The sequence below is a fragment of the Bos indicus x Bos taurus genome, chromosome 11, assembly GCF_003369695.1.
Source record: "Bos indicus x Bos taurus breed Angus x Brahman F1 hybrid chromosome 11, Bos_hybrid_MaternalHap_v2.0, whole genome shotgun sequence".
In the NCBI taxonomy this organism is placed as follows: domain Eukaryota; kingdom Metazoa; phylum Chordata; class Mammalia; order Artiodactyla; family Bovidae; genus Bos; species Bos indicus x Bos taurus.
The window spans coordinates 14,728,358-14,746,665 of NC_040086.1; the positions used below are offsets into that span (position 1 = coordinate 14,728,358).

The window sequence follows — 18,308 nt, forward strand, 5'->3', positions numbered from 1 at the left end:
TTTGATGTTGAGTTGAATGAGTTCTTTTATGTCTTCATCAGACATACTGTTTGCAAATATCTTCTCCCATTCAGTAGGCTGCCTTTGATGGTTTCCTTCACTGCAAAAGCCTTTTAGTTTGATGAGGTCCCGTTTGCTTATTTTTGCTTCTGTGGCCCTTGCCTGAGGAGACAGATCAAAAAAATATTGCAAAGGCTGATGTCAAGGAGCTTATTACTGCTTGTGTTTTCTTAAGTTTACTTGTGTACATGGTATGAGAAAATGTTCTAGTTTTGTTCTTTTGCATGTAGCTATCCAGTTTTCCCAGCACTACTTGTTGAAGGAACTGTCTCTTCCCCTTTGTATTTTCTGCCTCCTTCACTGTAGACTAATTGACTGTATGTGTGTGGATTTATTTCTGGGTTCTCTGTTCTGTTCCATTGATCTGTGTGTCTGGTTTGTGCCAGTACGGTGCTATTTTGATTACTATAGTTTTTGTAGTATAGTTTTGTCAGCTGCTGCTGCTGCTGTTAAGTCGCTTCAGTCATGTCCGACACTCTGTGCGACCCCATAGACGGCAGCCCACCAGGCTCCCCCGTCCCTGGGATTCTCCAGGCAAGAACACTGGAGTGGGTTGCCATTTCTTTCTCCAATGCATGAAAGTGAAAAGTGAAAGTGAAGTCGCTCAGTCATGCCCGACTCTTAGCGACCCCATGGACTGGAGCCCACCAGGCTCCTCTGTCAATGGGATTTTCCAGGCAAGAGTACTGGAGTGGGGTGCCATTGCCTTCTCCAGTTTTGTCAGGGGAGTGTGTAATTTCCTCAGTTCTGTCTCGCCGCAGCAAAAATTTGAAGCAGTGGACCAGTGTTACAGCTCAGTTACAGCTCCGTTTTATTTGGCAAGCAAAGGAAAATACATCCTCAAGGCGGGAGGATGGGCCAACCCAAAAGAAGAGAGGAGCTCAATTTTGGCTCCTTTTTAATCTTCTTTCTCCTCCCCTTGAACCTGCCCTGTGTAAATTGGGCTAGCCAGGAGGGCTGTTTGTTTCACCTGAGGTCCTCACTCTGGTCCTTGGACCTTCCTTTGTTCTATTTTTGTGGGCTTTTTCCTTTCTTTGTCTTTTAACCACCACTATTTTGGACTCCTTTTTCCTATTCTAGCTACCTAACATTCCCCCCTCAAGAGATGGGAGGCCCAGTTCTTTAGGAATAGGGGCATCAAGGTCTCTGTGGCACTTCTTGCTGAGCTGGGACATTGAGGGGCATTGGGCCTCCCCCTCTTGCTAATCTCAAGCCTCAGAGTTCTTATAGCAGTATCCATCTAAGGGTGAGTGATATTTTCCACGGTCAGGTGTAGTTTTATATATCCTTGTTGAACTGGCACCGCATGTTGTAGCTTGTTGACCTGGGCAGAGACAAAATGGGTTAGACAATTGATAATACATGGAGCAATCATAAGCAGCATCAATATGATGATAACAGGGATTAGTTGGAGCATTAGCCAACTCCAAATTCCCCCTCGCCAGGAGAAGGATCCACCAAATAGGGATTGGAGCCACCCACCCCAGGAACTCTCTAGCTCATTCTTTGAGTTTCTGTAGGAGATTTTTTTTTGAGGACTGTGTTTTTCTTGAGGACTGTGAGACTTTCTTTAACTTAGCTGGAGGTATTTACCCAGAAACAATATGTCTCATTCAAGATGGCTCAAGTCCCTCCTTGTTCAGGGATCAGGAGATCTATCTCCTGTCTGTTTTGGAGTACAACCTCTGCCAAGCTGTGTTGGCTCTTTAGAGCTGACTTGAGAAATCTTATCGCCAGAAACTTGATTTTGGGGGTGTTTATTAGAATGACCCTCATTTGTAGTTCTGAATAGGTATCTGAGATCTCCCAGGGGCTCACAGGTGTATTGAGTGTCCTCTTCTGTTTTCTTCCATGGCTTGACTCGTGAGTAGTGAATCCAGGAGTCGTGTCCTGGTACCTTGACTGCTGTGGGTGTAGAAAGTATTACAGGGTCTCCCATATAGCATCTCATAAGAACTAAGACCAACCTCTTCCTTAGGGGCAATACGGGTATGGAGAAGAGCTATTGGTAAAGCCTCCTTCCATCCCAGGGAGGTCTCCTGGGTTATCTTTTTATCTATCATAACTAGTAGATATTTAATCCCTTGAGAAACTGGCATCTGGGTGAAGTCCATCTGCCAGCCCTTTCCTGGGAAGGTCCCATGCTGTTGGGACAGGCTGGGCCAGTTGGAGTCTTCGCACTCCTTGGGGGCTGTTTAATTGGCAAGTGGGACAAGAGGAGACCATTTGCCTTATACTTGTTTGGAGGCCTATTCCTCTGAAGGACCTTTCTAGTAATCTTTGGAGGGCCTTCTCCCCTAAATGAGTGGTGGCATGTAAGGAGTTAACCAACTTCCATTGGAGTCCCTCCTTTTGGAACCACCCCATATGATCTTCTTGAAAGCCCTCACTCTTAGCTTTAATAGTCTCACATTCAGTATATGAAGGAGTTTCTGGCAAATTAGTCTGTGGAACTAGGGTGGCAACCCCTGTTAGGTCATTGTTCTGTAATTAGGTCATTGTTCTGTAATGCTGCTCTCTTAGCTGCCTCATTAGCTGCTTGGTTCCCTCGTGCCACTTCTGTGCTCCCTTTTTGGTGTCCTTTACAATGGGAGACTGAAACTCCAGTGGGCAGATGGACTGCCTCCAAGAGCCTAAGGATTTGGTCACCATATTTAATTAGGGACCCTCAGATGATCAAGTGGCCTCTCTCTTTCCAAACAGCAGCATGTGCATGTACCACCAGAAAGGCATACTTGGAGTCTGTAAATGGCTACTCTTTTTCCTTTTCCCAGCTCTAAGCTCGAGTCAGGGCCATGAGTTCAACTAATTGGACTGAAGTATCTGGTAGCAAAGGTTTGGCCTCTATGGTCTCAAAATTGGAGACTACTACATATCCAGATCTTCTTTTTCCATCCAAGACAAAGCTGCTTCCACCAGTGTACCAGATTTCCTCAGGATTGGTCAGAGGGTCTTCTGACAATCCCTCTCAAGGTTTCCAGGCAAGAATGGAAGGGGAGAGAGTCCTCAGGGGTAGGCTGGGTTAAGAATCTCACAAGGGGATATAGTCAGACCTGGATTTTCCATCAGCACTACTTGGTATCTGAGGATCCTTTGATCAGACATCCATAAATGGCCTCTCCCATTCAGGAGTTGTTTCACTTGGTGGCTGGTAAAAATAATTTTTCCCCAAAAGAGAGTTTTAAAGCATCTTCTATCAGGACTGCAATAGCTGCAAGATTTCGAAGGCAGGAAGGCCAGCCTCGGGCAGTTGGTTCACGCCTCTTGGATAAGCAAGCTATAGGCTGGGGCTCAGGTCCCAGTCTTTGGGTTAACATTCCCAAGGCTCTTCCTTCTTTTTCGTGGACATAAAGTTGGAATGCTTTTTCTAGCTCTGGGAACCTCAAGGTGGGTGCTCGAGTTAAGGCTTGTTTTAGTGTACCCTCTGCCTTCTTTTGAGGAGTTCCCCATATCAGTGGGATTGAATCATCCTGTCCCTTCAAGCTTTCATATAAGGGCTGGGCAATTAGACCATAGTTGGGTATCCAGATTCTACAATACCCAGTTAGCCCCAGGAAAGCTCACAGTTGTTTTCGAGTTGTGGGGGAGGGCAACTGGAGGATTCCCTATACTCGATCAGAGGACAGCCATGTGTAATCTGAACTCCCAGCTAAGTGACCTTTGTCTCAATCATCTGTGCCTTAGCACAGGAGACTTTATATTCCCTCTCTGCCAAAAAGTTTAGATCCTGAATTGCATGTTGGGCATTTTTCTCATCTGGAGAACAGATTAGTAGGTTATCTACATATTGTAGTATTTTCCCATTAGATCCCAGGTCCAGATCTAGGAGATACCAGCTAAGAGCCTGCCCAGACAGGTAGGGGCTGTCTCTGAACCCCTGAGGTAATACTGTCCAAGTCATCTGTTGGTGTTTTTCTCCTGGAGATTCCCACTCGAAGGTAAAAAGATACTGGGATTCTTTAGGCAGTGGTATGCAAAAGAATTCATCCTTGAGATGCAAGACTGTAAACGACTTGGCACTGGGTGGGATTTCTCCCAAGATTACATCGGGATTGGGTACTGTGGGAAGGAGAGGGACTATAGCTTCATTTATGATCTGGAGATCTTAAACCATTTGCCAGGTCCCATCTTTTTTCTTTACAGGGAGGATTGGGGTGTTACATGGCTAATTGGTGGGGACCAATAGCCCACAGGCAAGGAATTTATTTATTTTAGAGGCTGTAGTCCTCGAGCTTCTCTTCTGAGAGGGTATTGTTTCTGGTTTGGAAACCAGTGGGATCTTGGAGGACAGTGATGACCAGTTCAGCTTTGTGGGCTCATACAGGAGTCCCCTGGTCCCACACCTTGTGGTTAATTTTGTCCTCCCATAGTTTTTGGTCTCTCCCTGTTGGAGAGGGTGTAACAGGTTCCTCAGTAGTAACCAGGAGCTGTAGGGCTCTAGGGGCTGAAAAGCTTCCCATCACAAGGGTGGTCCCCAGTTTAGTGAGTATATCTCTTCCCAATAAGGGGTTAGGACACAGGGACCACCAGAAACTGGTGGGAAAATATTTGTCCACCCCAGCAACAAAGAAGTGCTCGGGTGAATCTTTTTGTAATTGTTTTTCCTATAGCACCCAAAATGGTACAGGTTTGGGAGGAGAAGGCTCTGGAGTAGGAGGTCAGGACAGAGTAGGTAGCCCCTGTGTCAGCCAAGAGATTCTTGGACCTACCTGCCAATCCAGTTGCACCCTTGGCTCCAGCCCTGTGATGGTTATCTGTGACAGGCAGGCTGGCTGGAGTGGGCCGCTTCAGTCCTGTTGAACTGTAGAGGGAAGGCTTGGCACTTGACCTTGAGGCTTTTGGGTCCTGAGGGCAGTGTGCCGCCCAGTGTCCCAATTGATGGCATTTGTAGCAAGCCATTTTAGGAGACTTGTCAAGATTTGGACACTCTTTGGCCCAGTGTCCCGCCTGTCTACAGATTAGGCATTTGCCTCGTGCCTTGTCCTTTAAGGACTCAGAGTTTGCCATAGGGCTTCCCTGGAGGGCAGCCAGAATCTGGGCATGCCTTGTCTCTTTGCTTTTCTCCGTTTCCTGGGCCTTGGCCTCTCTCTCCTGTTGTTCTCTGTTATAAAAGCTAGAGTCTGGTGGCTGGAGTCTGGACCATCTCATCTAAAGAGGCAGCAGAGTCCTGCTGCTGTAGCTGTTGTAACTTTATCCTGATGTCTGATCCACACTGGGATAGGAATTTGTCCTTTAATATCACCTGTTCCTCTTAAGTGTCTCAGTCCAGATTGGTAAGTGGAGTTCTTGTTGGGCTCCTGAGTTATTGCTGACCCCCAGGCATAGCTGATTACTTTTTGCTGGGCTGCTTTTAGTCCTGCCTTTACACAGATCAGAAAATGATCCTTTTCCCAGATGTGCTCAGGGTCGTTATAATTCCAATTAGGATCTGAAGAAGGAACCACAGTTTCCCCCACCAGGTATTTTCGCTTGACATGTGAAGCCCCATAGCATACCTTTGGGCTTCCTTTAAGACCCTAGCATACTCAGGGTCAGATAAAGTTTGACTAAATATGACCATTGATGTCCTTCCACATCAAGTCAAAGGCCAAAGTAATGTGTTGGAATGTATCACATTCCAATATATCTATATATTTGCTGGGTCATCTGTATAGCTTCCCAGGTCTTGTTTGATCTGTCTTAGTTTTAAGAGGGAGAAGGGCTTATGGACCTGGACTGGTCCAAATTCTCTAGTTTCAACTAAGGGACGTACTCAAGTTGGCTTTTGTCGAGGGGGTGCTCCCGGATATGGGGGCACGTTTGGATAGAAGGAAGGAGCACCAGGCAACTTGGGAGCCATGGGAGGTGAGCCTTCACAGGGGGCTTCCTTCTCTTGGTTGTCTGTGCCTAACACCATTTGCCTGGTAGGCTCACTTTTAGGCCATACAACAATCCCATACTTAACACAGAGTTCCTTCATATCTCTTGGAAGAAAATTTGGGCATAGGGGATCTCTGTCCATGTCCCTTATCTTTTGCAGAATAAGTCTAGCTGGAGGATGGTGTTGTAATTTAACTCCCATCCTCAGGCCAGTGTTCCTTGTCCCCTAGAGGATACCATGGCCACTCAGTGGCACAAAAGAATTTTAAGCAACTTCTCCTTAGAGTTTGAGAATTGAAATAGATTCCAGTTATCAAGAATGCATCTCAAGGGTATCTGTTAGGAAGTGGATTGGTTATTTTCCATCTGAAAGACAGTGATGACAGAGAAAGGAAAAGAAAAAAAAAAAGCCAATAGTCCTCCTTCTATTTTTATGGGTGGACTTCCTTAGGGGTGAGTCTTTCTGAAGCCTATCCTACTCAGTATTGTTGCAACCTGAAAGCCGGGTGTCCCCAGGTCAGGGTGCAGATCCCCTGCAGGCTGAGTCATGACAGTCTCCTGGAGATCAAATTCCTGGGCAGATCGAGGCAGGTTGGCCTCCTGAGAATTGGGTCCCTTGGCATTGGTCAAGGCATGTCGACCTTCTGGGACCCCTGAACTGGTGGATCTCCAAGCAGGTTGAGGCATGACCGCCTCCCAAGGACCAAATCCCTAGGCAGGTCGAGGTAGGTCAACCTCGTGGGACCCCTAGCTGGGGTTGGGCGTCCCCAAGGTCTCCAGCCTGACCAGTGCTGGGTAGGATTAAGGGGTTGTAATCTTAACTCATTGCTGGTTTGTCCACTGCAGATAGGAATAGATATCATGATGTAAAGCAATCCAAGCCTGTGCCCTGAGACTGGAAACCTGGTGAAACAACCATCAGCCTTATCCTCTTATTGCTCTGAGGGAATGTAAGTCACTGGTTTCTTCCCTTAGTCCTCCATAAGAGCAGTTTAGGGTATTTCCAATGGTAAATATTTCAGTGTCATAGACGCACTTTAGGTAATAACAGAAGTAATGACAAAGGAGTGAGTTATCTTGGCCTGTTAGGGGCATTCAGTTCAGTTCAGTCTTTCAGTCATCTCCAGCTCTTTGCAACCCCATGAACCACAGCACGCCAGGCCTCTCTGTCCATCACCAACTCCCAGAGTCACCCAAACCCATGTCCATCGAGTCGGTGATGCCATCCAACCATCTTATCCTCTGTCATCCCCTTCTCCTCCTGCCCTCAATCTTTCCCAGCATCAGGGTCTTTTCAAATGAGTCAGCTCTTTGTATCAGGTGGCCAAACTATTGGAGTTTCAGCTTCAACATCAGTCCTACCAATAAATACCTAGGACTGATCTTCTTTAGGATGGACTGGATGGATCTCCTTGCAGTCCAAGGGACTCTCAAGAGCCTTCTCCAACACCACAGTTCAAAAGCATCAATTCTTCGGCACTCAGCTTTCTTCACAGTCCAACTCTCACATCCATACATGACCACTGGAAAAACCATAGCCTTGACTAGACGGACCTTTGTTGACAAAGTAATGTTTCTGCTTTTTAATATGCTGTCTAGGTTGGTCATAACTTTCCTTCCAAGGAGTAAGCGTCTTTTAATTTCATGGCTGCCGTCACCATCTGTAGTGATGTTGGAGCCCAAGAATATAGTCTCCTACTGTATCCACTATTTCCCCATCTATTTGCCATGAAGTGATGGGACCAGCTGCCATGATCTTAGTTTTCTGAATGTTGAGCTTTAAGCCAACTTTTTCACTCTCCTCTTTCACTTTCATCAAGAGGCTCTTTACTTCTGCGCTTTCTGCCATAAGTGTGGTGTCATCTGCGTATCTGAGGTTATTGATATTTCTCCCAGCAATCTTGATTCCAGCTTGTGCTTCCTCCAGCCCAGCATTTCTCATGATGTACTCTGCATACAAGTTAAATAAGCAGGGTGACAATATACAGCCTTGACGTACTCCTTTTCCTATTTGGAACCAGTCTGTTGTTCCATGTCCATTTGTTCTAACTGTTGCTTCCTGACCTGCATATAGGTTTCTCAAGAGACAGATCAGATGCTCTGGTATTCCCATCTCTTTCAGAATTTGCCACAGTTTATTGTGATCCACACAAAGGCTTTGGCATAGTCAGTAAAGCAGAAATAGATGTTTTTCTGGAACTCTCTTGCTTTTTCGATGATGCAGCAGATGTTGGCAATTTGATCTCTGGTTCCTCTGCCTTTTCTAAATCCACCTTGAACATCTGGAAGTTCACGGTTCACGTACTGCTGAAGCCTGGCTTGGAGAATTTTGAGCATTACTTTGCTAGCATGTGAGATGAGTGCAATTGTGCGGTAGTTTAAGCATTCTTTGGCATTGCCTTTCTTTGGGATTGGAATGAAAACTCACCTTTTCCAGTCCTGTGGCCACTGCTGAGTTTTCCAAATTTGCTGACATATAGAGTGCAGCACTTTCACAGCATCATCTTTCAGGATTTGAAATAGCTCAACTGGAATTCTATCACCTCCACTAGCTTTGTTTGTAGTGATGCTTTCTAAGGCCCACTTGACTTCACATTCCAGGATGTCTGGCTCTAGGTAAGTGATCACACCATTGTGATTATCTGGGTCGTGAAGATCTTTTTTGTACAGTTCTTCTGTGTATTCTTGCTACTTCTTCTTAATATCTTCTGCTTCTCTTAGGTCCATACCATTTCTGTCCTTTATTGAGTCCATCTTTGCATGAAATGTTCCCTTGGTATCTCTAATTTTCTTGAAGATATCTCTGGTCTTTCCTATTCTATTGTTTTCCTCTAATTCTTTGCATTGATAGCTGAGGAATGCTTCCTTATCTCTCCTTGCTATTCTTTGGAACTCTGCATTCAAATGGGTATATCTTTCCTTTTCTCCTTTGCTTTTCACTTCTCTTCTTTTCACAGCTATTTGTAAGGCCTCCTCAGACAGCCATTTTGCTTTTTTGCATTTCTTTTTCTTGGGGATGGTCTTGATTCCTGTCTCCTATACAATGTCACGAATCTCCGTCCGTAGTTCATCAAGAGTATTTTAATATAAGTGGGATGGAGTTATGTTGCCTACAAGGAGGCAGAGTCCTGGCTGTAGGAGTTAGTAAGTGGTTTAAGAACAAATTGATAAGAAGCAATAGACTAGATGTTCCATAAAAGTAGAGTGTAGATTTGATCTGGGGCTATGTTTGTAACTTAGGACAAGGGTGATAAGGATTTGGGCCAGATGGCCTACAGGGCTGACTCCCAAAGTGGCAGACATTGTCCCTGGAAGCCCAATTGCCCTTGAATGGATACCGCCAACAGATAGACTTCTAGTAGGCACCTGTCACCTGCCCTAGCAGGTTCACTGAGAGCTGCTGTTGTTGCACATTTTGTAGGAAACATGGAAGATGAAGGCCTGACTATCTAGAGGGATTGGATATTATGTAGTATTTTCCCTCCCAAGAGCCAGCTATTTCCTGGTTGTCTCTCCCAAAGATAGTAGAGGCAACATTGTGGGTGCAGACAGGGCTCAGGAAAAGAGATGAAACAGGAGGGAAGGGGGCAGGGCGCAACTTTTGAGAGAATGACGTAGCCCAAGGGCATAACATAAACCGATTAAAATTAAATGGGTCCAAGACAAATTTAACTAAACCTTGATTCTCAATCTGCAAGCTTAATGACACACCCAGAGGCACCAGGACAGTTCCAAGGCACTATCAAAAGATGGAGGAGTGGGTGGTTCTCCAATTGTTAGAATGACCCTCCCTCTTTAGCATAAGAAATCACACACTCTGGACTGTGCATCTCTCTGAATCTGAACAAATCTACCTCTTACCTATTGCTGTGTCTCTCACTGAATTTTTTTGCAATGAGACATCAAGACCCTGAGCTTCATTAGGTCCTGAAACCAGGCACCCTGGGTTTTGGCTGGGCTTAAGTCCCAGTCGTATATGACTGAGTGACTAAGCATAGCACAGAATCCCTGCCATGTGGGTTTGATTCCCAGTCTTAGGTAAACAGTTTCAAACACAACTTTCAGAAATGGAAAGATGATGATCTGCCCAATACTTTGTAAGCAGTGGCATAGATGGAGAGAGGAGCTGAAGGACAGGAGGAAAAAAGCAGTGGGAAAAACATGCCGAGGAATCCCCTTCATAACCTGCTGGAAAATCTGCTAAATATCTGACCTGTGTTCACAGTTTTCATTGGCCTGATCCTTGGCACAAAAAAGATTAAGGACAGAAGAACCCCCACTCACTTAGGCAACAGCTACAAGGTGCAACCGACAGTAGAGCCTTCGGGACATACTGGGGACTAGCCCCTAGCAGAGTCCCTCAGTTGCACCCACTGCCATTCACGGGGTTCGGGGAAACAAGAAATTAGAGATTGTAAAGGAATGTAGATTTTGTTAGCCATATGTCCTTCCAGCCATCGGAGCAAAGACCTCCTTAACCAGAGGTCTTCTGAAATCTGAGACTGAGCTGCTTGCGCTTTCTGTCGAGTTTGTTTTTGCTGTCCTGGTTTCCAGCACGCTAGGCTTCTTGTCACTGCCACTGCGCTGGGTTTTCTTCATGTTCAGCTTCCATCACGTGAGTTTTCACCAAGTTGGGCTTCTGGTGTGCTTGGCCTCCGCCTTGCGGAGACCGAGCCAAGATTGTTTCAGCCAAATTAAATCCAAGTCACGGAGCCAGATATGTTGGGGGAGTGTATAATTTCCTCGGTTCTGTCTCACCACAGCAAAAATCTGAAGCGGCAGACCAGTGTTTCAGCTCAGTTACAGCTCAGTTTAAATGGCAAACCAGTGTTACAGCTTGGTTACAGCTCAGTTTTATTTGGCAAGCAAAGGAAAACACATCCTTGAGGTGTGAGGGCCGGCCGACCCAAAAGAAGAGAGGAGCTCAATTTTGGCTCCTCTTTTTATGTTTTTTCCTCCTCCTCCTGAGCCTGCCCTATGTAAATTGGGCTAGCCAGGAGGGCTGTTTGTTTCACCTGAGGTTCTCACTCCTGTCCCTGGACCTTCCTTTGTTCTATTTTTTCGGGCTTTTTCCTTTCTTTGTTTTTTGGCCACCGCTATTTTGGACTCCTTTTTCCTATTCTAGCTACCTAACAGTTTGAAGGCAGGGGGCATAATACCTTTGTTCTTCTTTCTCAAGATTGCTTTGGCTATTTGGGGTCTTTTGTGGTTCTACATAAAATATGGGATTATTTGTTTTAGTTCTGTGAAAAATGTCATGGCTGAATGTGCTTTAGGTAGTGTGGACATTTTAGCAATATTAATTCATCCAGTCTACGAACACAAACTATCTTTCCATTTATTAGTATCATCTTTAGTTTCTTTCATCAGTTTTGTAGTTTCAGAGTGTGTCTTTTACCTGCTTGGTCAAATTTATTCCTAGATATTTTACTCTTTTTGATTTAATTGTAAATACGGTTTTCTTGATTTTTCTTTTTGATACTTGATTTTAGTATATAGAAACGCAACAGATTTCTCCATATTAGTTTCATATCATGAAACTTTGAATTCATTTATTAGTTCTAATAGTTTTTTGTGTACTCTTTAGGATTTTCTATATATATTATCATGTCTTCTGCAAACAGTAATGATTTTACTTCTTCTCTTCCATTTTGGATGCCTCTTACTCTTATTCTCCTCTGATTGCTGTGGCTAGAATTTACAGTACTGTGTTAAATACAAGTGGCAAGAGTGGACATCCTCGTCTTGTTCCTGATCCTAGAGGAAAAGCTTTCAGGTTTTCACATTGAGTATGATGTCAGTTGTGTGTTTGTCATGCATGTGTGCATGCATGCGTGCATACTCAGTCACTGTCGTGTCAACCCTTTACAGCCCTGAGAACTATAGCTCACCAGGCTCCTCTGTTCATGGAATTTCCCAGGCAAGAATACTGGAGTAAGTGGCCCTTTTCTTCTCCAGGGGATCTTGTGGACCACATCTCCTGTTCTCCTGCAGTGGCAGGTGGATTCTTTACCATTGAACCACCTGGGAAGCCCTCGTGTTTGTCATAAATAGTCTTTATTGTTTTGATGTATGTTTCCTCTATACCAACTTTGTCGAGAGTTTTTATCATGAATGGGTGTTGAATTTTGCCAAGTGCTTTTTCTGCATCTATTAAGATGATCATATGATACCATTCTTGATATTTTTGTTTGTTTTAATCAAAATATAATTATTGTATCTACTATTTTATTATCTTTTGAAGACAAGATGTGTAATGACCATTTTATCAAGTTAGTAAACATACTTCTGACTGTCATTCTAATGCCTGGGCTCTCTATCCTCCTGGTAACCTAGGCTAGAAACCTTGAGATTGTCTTTTGATAAGTTCATCTCCCTCATTCATTATTTATATCCAGTTGAAATCAAAGTCTCCCACTTCTATCCAACCCCTGGAATATCATGAAATCATTTGTCCCTCTGTAGTCCCACTATAGCTGTCCTATCTTGGCCTCTCCATTCCTAACCTAGACTGTTTTAGTCAATTCCTAAATAATTAGCAGTTATCCATAACTGTAATTTTTCTGAACTCTGATTACCTTACTTCTGTTGGATTGCTGCAACTAAAACTCCTTATTCATGATTTTTAGAACCCTACAGCTAGCCTTTCTTTTTTTTTTTTTTACATTTTTTTTTCTTTACATTCTTTTTTTTTTTTTTTACATTCTAAAACTAAACTTTTTTTTTTCTTTACATTCTTCCTGTCCTTATTTGCTTCCTCCTTTCCTCCTCCTTTTCTTCCTGTCTTTTCTCTTTCATTTCTTTTCTGCCTCCTGAAATACTGTACTTCTTTTATATAGTAATGTTGCTTATTCTTGCCCAAACATGCCATGTTTTCAAGTACTGTTGCCCCAGCTTAGAATGCCTGTCTCTACCTTTTGAGATTTCATTTAATCCCCAGCCCCAGATCAGATGCCATCTTCTTTTGAAGTCTTCCTCAACTGGAATTAATAGCTACCTTCTCTGCCCTTGCAGTGCATTTTTCCATATACTTCATTTGTGTTCTGCCTTCTATTGCTATATACCCGCCTTCCTCCTACATGGATTTCTTTCTTTTTTTAATATTTTAATGTTATATTTTATTTAGAGTCATAAATTATTTTATTAACTCTTTACATCAACAATTACTACTAAAGTAGTTTTTAAGGAATATCAATAAAATGTTTCTTTCCAATGGAATTTTCAGTAGTATAATTGTAAGCAGTCTTTTTCTTATGATTTTGTCCCTTTTAGGCTGGATCAGTTCACGTGAGAATTCGACGAGATGCCAATGAACAAATGGTTCTTGCTCATGTGACCAACAGGCTGTACACGCTTGTATCTACTCTGACTGTTCAGATATTCAAGGATGATTGGATCAGGCCTGCCTTACTGTCTGGGCCTGTTGCAGCCAATGTCCTAAACTTTACAGATCATCACGTAATCCCAATGCCTCCTCTTAAGGGTACTGATGATTCAAACCCTGTCACATCAACTCCAACTAAACCTAGTAGTCCACCTCCAGAATTTTCATTTAACACCCCTGGAAAAAATGTGAGCCCAGTTATTCTTCTAAATACGCAAACAAGACCTTACGGTTTGGGTCTTAATCATGGACACGCACCTTATAGCAGCGTGCTTAATCAAGGACTTGGAGTTCCAGGCATTGGAGCAACCCAAGGATTCAGGACTGGTTTTACAAATATCCCGAGTAGATATGGAACTAACAATAGAATTGGACAACCAAGACCATGATGTACTATAATTTAATTTATTTTTATGAGGAATATTGACTCCTTGAGTTTCAGTTTATTTAGTAATCCACTTTGCATCGACTGTTCAATCATTTACTCTAAATGTTAGAGAGTAGTAGGCTTGTTCACATTTCATGAAACCAATGAAACTATATTTTTGTAAAACATTTGGGGCAGTGAGAACCTTTTAAATGTTATAGACTTTAAATAGGCTTCCTTTAGAAAGTGTGTTCTCTAAATTTGAATTTTGCTATCTTTGGTTTTGTAGTTGACTGCAGCGTGATATAACATTACCTTTATAAGAGAACCACTTGATGGAGTAGATTTGTCACATTATTAAAAATATAATGCTTTCTTCAGTGAAATTTATAAACTTGCTTCTTGAGTACACATTTTAGGAAAGGAAAAAAAATGTCTATTCTAAAAGTAAAAGTCTCTTTTATAGGTTTTCCAAACTTAATTGCTACATTTTTCTTTGAGGTCCTCCTGTGGTATGCAAAGTAAAAGCAAACATTTTTATCAGAAATTTTGAAACATATTTTACTATCTGGCACAGTTAAAAATTTTTAATTATCAGTTTTTTAATAGTTTTTCTCATTAAAAAATTTCAATACATTTGTAAGTGACCCATCAGTCTCACAATATCTTATTTTGGTTAAATAAACATCTTATCCTTAAGTGATATGCAGTGAAGGAATCCCAATTTTCAGTCTTACATTTAATTAAATACTGAGATAATGATAGATTTTTATCCTTCCTGTCACCTTTTTATTGGTTGACTTTGATTTTTCATTTTATTAACAAAATATCACATATATTACCAAAATATGTGGAATTACATGCAATGTAGTACTTTTTGATCCTTTTTTCAAAGTTGCATGAACAATTTGAACTTAAATTATGTAATTTTGCCAAAATCTAGTGCACCTTAGGTTTATAAGTACTGGTTAGATCTGCAGTAGGCGGTTTCTAATTTATTTTGTTCTGCTTCATTGAAAATAGTGAATTGTTAACATTTATAATGAAGTGTGAGAATCATGTAGATTATTTTATTTTTAAATTATTTTCCAAATGCAAATGTTAAGGACTTTCCAACATGGCCAGTATTACTTATAAAAAGTATAACAAGCAACAGTCACAAATTACCTATGATTTTTTTTTTTCTCGTTTTATCATGCATTTTATACTTAGGTTTTAAAATTGGATTTTGAGAGTGGATTCAGCTTTTCTAGAATTCAGTACTCCTGGAGATTTGTGACATTTCCAGCCATCAGCAACTATCTAGAGAAGTGTTTTTTTTTTTTTTTTTTAATTTGCAACTTTCTTCAATCAACTCATCCTCTTTTAAATATAAGCAACCCTCCCAAATTCCTGTTTCTTTACAGTGGAGTAATAAACATCTAAGAAGCCATCTCTGTCAAGTAGAATTGTAGTCACGCTGTGACAATAAGTGACCAGGTCCCAAGTAACTTTTGCTTGATGAGGAGTTGATCGTTGTCTTTGACATTTGCAGCCCTGTTCAGCCATTTGACCTGCTGAAGAAATAGAGCCCATGCCACCTTGACCGCTGGGGAAAACGAAACATAAATGTGATAAGGCAACCTGTTCCTTGACATTTATCTTTCGTCCTCCAACTATTTCTATACCTATTATTGGTCTACTATTACAGGGTGATTTTTCTTCCATTGATCTCATCTAAATGTGAATTTGGGTCATGCGTGAAATCTGAAGAACTGCCTTGTACTGAATGATGATTAAGAGGTATGTGCTGCCACTCTATGCATGTCTTCTCCGTTTCCAGGGGATTTTTAAAGTGCCCGGGTACTAAACACAGTTCTGTGCAAGGTTAAATGCCTGTTTCCTCAACACTCATTCAGAGGTTACATCTGTTCTGTTGTCCTTCCAAAGGTGCTTTGATAACCGACTGCACTACTTGAGAAGTTGCATGTGGGTCTTGAAGGGTTGGCTCTACTTGCCGAAATTTGATAATGCCAATTGCTGCAGGTGGCATTGCTCCAGGCATTATTATATAAAGAAGTCTTATTTGCCAACCTTTGGATAGGTTCTGGATATGAAAATAAGAAACTTGGCCAGCGTAAGCCTTGATTTAGTAGCCTAACTGGTAAATCTTGCCATGGAGTTACATGAAGCTAGACCAGGAAGCACGTTTGAGTTAAAAACTTGACCCATGGTTTGTGATTAAGAGCAAGTTCCATGGAGTGTGATTAATCTTGTTTGAGAAATTACTGTTTTATAATGGAGGAAAACACTGGGCTGGAAGACAAGAGATTTGGATTCCAGTCCTGATGCTGCCACTGTTTGAGTAGTTTTATAACCATGGGTAAGTCATTTAACTCCTCTGAGCTTTCTCATCTGTAAAGTTAGGGTGGGGAATGAAGTAGTTGATCTATAAACTGTCAGCTCTAAAACTGTATTACTAAATCTGCAGAAAATATATCCACTTGTGAAATAGAATATTGTACCAAGAATTTCTTTTTAGTGACTACCTCAACATACAGGCCAAGTGTTACCTATGCCAACACCCAAGCCATTAATTTGAGGTGCCATGAGAACAGAGAGTAAACTAAAGGCTGACATTTGGTTTTTGTGTATTTCAGAGTTGCCTCAACTTAAATCTGTTTAGCTTAAACAGATTTTTCTTAGACTTCTTTCTTTGTGAGGAAGGATTATTTTGGGAGGTGTTGGGGAAAAGATTAGGACAGGGTACTCTTACCTTTCACAGGGTACGAAAGAATGGGATCCATTTTTTCTTCTTTAATCTCTGAAGTCACAGATGGAATTGCATACATGTATCAGCAACTGGTTTAGCTACTCATTCAAGCATCTGATTGAGCTACTCATAAACTGCCAATTTTTTGCTTAACTAAAGATTGCTGATTTTGCGGGGGGAGCCTGATCTGCTTTTTATACAAGAAAATACTTTTACATTCCAAATTGTTTGAATTAAACTATTTGAATAAAGAACATTCGTGAACTTTCTCTCTGCTTTTAAATAATTTTGGCCTGTTTGTTTCAATAGCTATTTATTGGTAACTTTATCTCATATTCAGCAAATGCTCGTCAGGAGTATAGTACATGCCATGCACTGTACTAAGTAAATGTGCATATAGTATATAAATTTTGGTGACCTGCTATTCTTGAGACTGAAGAGAATACAAGGATAAACAGGAATCCCCTTCAAGTAGCTGATAGAAGTGACCTATTTATCAGTTCAGTTCAGTCGCTCAGTCGAGTCTGACTCTTTGTGACCCCATGGACTGCAGCACGCCAGGTCTCCCTCTCCATCACCAACTCCCAGAGTTTACTCAAACTCATGTCCATTGAGTCGGTGATGCCATCCAACCATCTTATCCTCTGTCTTCTCCCGCCTTCAGTCTTTTCCAGCATTAGGGTCTTTTCATATGAGTCAGTTCTTCACATCAAGTGGCCAAAGTATTGGAGTTTCAGCTTCAGTATCAGTCCTTCCAATGAATATTCAGTACTGATTTCTTTTAGGATGGACTGGTTGGATCTCCTTGCAGTCCAAGGGACTCTTCAAGAGTCTTCTCCAACACCACAGTTCAAAGGCATCAATTCTTCAGTGCTCAGCTTTCTTTGTAGTCCAACTCTCACATCCATACATGACTACTGGAAAAACCATGGCTTTGACTAGACGGACCTTTGTTGGCAAAATAGTATCTATGCTTTTTAACATGCTGTCTAGGTTTGTCATAACTTTCCAAGGTGCAAGCGTCTTTTAATTTCATGGCTGCAGTCACCTTCGGTAGTGATTTTGGACCCGCAAAAAGAAAGTCTCTCACTGTTTCAACTGTTTCCCCATCTATTTGCCATGAAATGATGGGACCTGATGCCATGGTCTTAATTTTCTGAATGTTGAGGTTTAAGCCAATTTTTTCACTCTCTTTCACTTTCATCAAGAGGCTCTTTACTTCTGTGCTTTCTGCCATAAGTGTGGTATCTTCTGTGTATCTGAGGTTATTGATATTTCTCCTGCCAATCTTGCTTCCAGCTTGTGCTTCATCCAGTCCAACATTTCTCGATGTACTCTGCATATAAGTTAAATAAGCAGGGTGACAATATACAGCCTTGACGTACTGGAACCAGTACATTTCCTGATTTAGAACCAGTCTGTTGTTCCATGTCCATTTGTTCTAACTGTTGATTCTTGACCTGCATACAGATTTCTCAGGAGGCAGGTAAGGTGGTCTGGTATTCCCATCTCTTTCAGAATTTTCCACAGTTTGTTGTGATCCACACAGTCAAAGGCTTTGGCATAGTCAATATGCAGAATTAGATGTTTTTCTGGAACTCCTGTGATTTTTTGATGATCCAGTGGATGTAAGCAATTTGATCTCTGGTTCCTCTGCCTTTTCTAAATCCAGCTTGAACATCTGGAAGTTCACGGTTCACATACTGTTGAAGCCTGGCTTGGAGAATTTTGAGCATTACTTTGCTAGTGTGTGAAATGAGTGCAGTTGTGCGGTAGTTTGAGCATTCTTTGGCATTGCCTTTCTTTGGGATTGGAATGAAAACTGACCTTTTCCAGTCCTGTGGCCACTGCTGAGTTCTCCAAATTTGCTGGCATATTGAGTGCAG

General features: G+C 42.1%; 1 protein-coding gene across 3 annotated transcripts in view; it reads left to right on the forward strand.

Annotated features, from left to right (window-relative positions):
- Positions 1–16,691, forward strand: part of SLC30A6 (solute carrier family 30 member 6) — a 48,874-nt gene extending 32,183 nt beyond the window's left edge. For all 3 annotated transcript variants that reach the window (XM_027554966.1, XM_027554967.1, XM_027554968.1), the window contains one exon: positions 13,192–16,691. In XM_027554966.1, coding sequence (XP_027410767.1) covers positions 13,192–13,692 — 501 coding nt within the window. In that variant the 3' untranslated portion in view covers positions 13,693–16,691. The remainder of the gene's footprint in view (positions 1–13,191) is intronic.
- Positions 16,692–18,308: the final 1,617 nt, after the last annotated feature.